This window comes from Sinocyclocheilus anshuiensis, unplaced genomic scaffold, assembly GCF_001515605.1.
Source record: "Sinocyclocheilus anshuiensis isolate Anshui unplaced genomic scaffold, SAMN03320099.WGS_v1.1 scaffold300, whole genome shotgun sequence".
Lineage (NCBI taxonomy): Eukaryota > Metazoa > Chordata > Actinopteri > Cypriniformes > Cyprinidae > Sinocyclocheilus > Sinocyclocheilus anshuiensis.
This window is the reverse complement of record NW_015557379.1, coordinates 3,332,484-3,335,410: the sequence shown is the minus strand read 5'-3', so window position 1 is coordinate 3,335,410 and position 2,927 is coordinate 3,332,484. Positions and strand designations below refer to the sequence as shown.

The 2,927-nt window shown below is 31.1% G+C and overlaps 1 protein-coding gene across 1 annotated transcript; it reads left to right on the top strand.

Annotated features, from left to right (window-relative positions):
- Positions 1–285: 285 nt before the first annotated feature.
- Positions 286–1,774, top strand: LOC107679214 (cytoplasmic polyadenylation element-binding protein 2-like). Its single transcript, XM_016474732.1, has 3 exons — positions 286–394; positions 500–681; positions 1,613–1,774. Exons 1-3 carry the CDS (start codon positions 322–324, stop codon positions 1,700–1,702), a joined length of 345 nt encoding a protein of 114 aa, XP_016330218.1. The 5' UTR covers positions 286–321; the 3' UTR covers positions 1,703–1,774.
- The last annotated feature ends 1,153 nt before the right edge of the window (positions 1,775–2,927 follow it).

Below are 2,927 nucleotides of genomic sequence, written 5' to 3'. Positions count from 1 at the left end.
TGTATATATATATATATATATATATATATATATATACAGTTAAATAAAAAATTAAATTATGTATATTCATTTTATATATATTTTTAGTTAATTGTGTATATTAATTACATAAAATATATTTAAATAAATAATTAGTGTAATAGGCTAATACAATTTACAGGGTAGATTTGAGATGCACAAAATCACTTTCTCACAGAAAACTAGTTTGGCCCTACTAGGTCTTAAAACATACCTGTTGCATTGAATTTCTGCTAGAGATGAACAGTTTCTCGTTCTCAGGTCCAGATTCGCCCGTGGAACCTGAGTGACAGTGATTTCGTGATGGATGGCTCTCAGCCTCTTGACCCACGCAAGACCATTTTTGTGGGAGGCGTTCCACGACCTCTACGAGCAGGTGAATTTCTCATACAGTATCTCAGACTTTTGTTGTCCTCCCAAATATGTCATTAATGTAATCATATTCTGTATAATGCCGTGATCCTCCTCTGTGTGTGTTTAGTGGAGCTGGCTATGATCATGGACAGACTGTATGGAGGTGTGTGTTACGCCGGCATTGACACTGACCCAGAACTCAAATACCCTAAAGGTGCGGGCCGAGTGGCCTTCTCCAATCAGCAGAGCTACATCGCTGCCATCAGCGCCAGATTTGTCCAGCTGCAGCATAATGACATTGACAAACGGGTGAGTGAGCTGCAATGTTTGTCATTATACACGATGCAGAAGGCAGCCGATTTAATAGCAAAATTCTATTCATAACTCCTAATCAGGGTTATGAAAATAAATCTAAAACTATAGAAAGTACAATACATGAAATAAAATAATACTGAAATAAAGTAAAAAAATAAATAAGAAATATATGTATGTATGTTTGTGTGTGTATGTGTAAATTAAAAATTTAAAATTATAATTATATATATATATATATATATATATAATTAATTTTTACTCATTTTATTTGAGCCAGTTGGCAACATTTCTTATTTTCATTTAGTTTAAGTTGATGTACTAAAATATTAAAACTGAAACAAAAACTATTGATATTAAAAACAATAATTAAAATAACAAAAACACAATAAAATTACTCAAATTTGAACTAAAATGACAATAAAATGGAAAAAATATATAAAATGTAAATATAAAATAAAAATAACTACAAAAAAATATAAATATAAAATCAAAAATATAAAAATAAAAACTAATTCAAAATATTGATTAAAAACTATAGTGGTCTCTCAGTTATACTAAAATAACACTGGTCCTAGTGCACTGAACTTTATACAATGAAGCATTAAGCTACAGCGATACAGTCAGCAACACTTTATAATGTGACATTTTACTTGAAACGATTTGAACTTTGACGCCGCTTGACCTTTCAAAACACAGCCTGAGTTTACCAGACTGTTTGCATGAGATGCACTGAAGAGCAGTGGTGTCAAAGACTCTTTACAAACTGTAAATCGTGGGCCTCGTGGGCCATTTTAAACATTTGCAGAATGCTATGAATGCCGTATTAACTAGACGAGTCCTTTATACTGTTTATACTGTACTTTTATAACTGTAATTCTAGATGTGATTGCATAGTGGCAGTTTCTGTACCGTGGTTTTCCTGCAGGCCGTTTCCATACGGCCAACAATACAAACTGTGGAAACCCCAGAGCAGACTGTGTGTAATCAACATGACCATGGGCTTCTGGAGGCCTGACAGCCATTTGAAGTCTCAGACGTGGCGTTTGTTAATTATAGCTCCATGCTATTCCTGTGCGCATATGTACACACTGGACTTTTTTGGGAATGCTATTCAGAAGTAAATAGCTGATGGCCACTGGACTAAAACTAGATGCTCACCAGAATCACCCCTCCATCTACATGACACATCCTCAAATACTAGTTCATTTTGAGCTGTTAGTGTAAATGTGAATTTAGAAACTAAAGTCAGTAGTTGACATCCTCTACCACAGTGATTCAGTTAGCAAGGTTAGCAAGGTTTGATGGGTAAATGGAGAGATTTTAAGTTTGCTTTGTTAAACCTGTTAATTCTTCTAATTCTTCTAATCTAAATATATAAAACCAAAAAAATTATAATCTTAAATATTACATATATATATATTACTAAAATATGTAAACATTACAAACTATATAGAAAAGGATATATATATATATATATATAGTGCTGCCAAAATTAGCCTGTTAATGCAGGCGATTAATTTTTCTAGTTTAACGGCGTTAAAAATATTTAACGCAGGGGCGGAGCTAGGGTTGGCTTACAACCCACTCACAACTGCTGCTTCTATATTTCCTACTTGCTGAGGGGCACAGGAATGACATTTATTATAATGGGTTTATGTGAAGATTATTTTAAGTTCACTTAAATTAGAAGTTGTTATTTTGTTTGTTATTTTTTAGTCTAATAAATGTTAAAATTGATAGCTTTCAATTCTACTGTAATGTTAAAGTCAGCATAACATATAATGGTTAAATATTAGGGAAAAAAGAACAATTTCATAGAGACAACAGTAGTATTGGTACCAGCGACACTCACCTTCAGTCATAAAAAACAAAGATGCTATTAAACATCTTTTTAAAAATATGTTCTTTATCTTTTTTCTACATTTAATTTGAAGATTGAATGTAAAATTATAGAAATAAAAAAGTATATTTAATAGCTTTAATGTCAGGTGGGATTAATCATGATTAATCTAGATTAATTTCAGAAAAATATGTGATTAATTAGTTAATTTTTTTTCAATCGATTGACAGCACTTATAATATAAATGTATATATATAATATAAATACTATATATAATATATGATGATTAAAAAAATATAAATCGGTTTATATATTTATATATGTGCATTCAGTTTGTCTGTTTATCTATAAATATAATATAATACATGATTATACACACACACACACACACACACACACA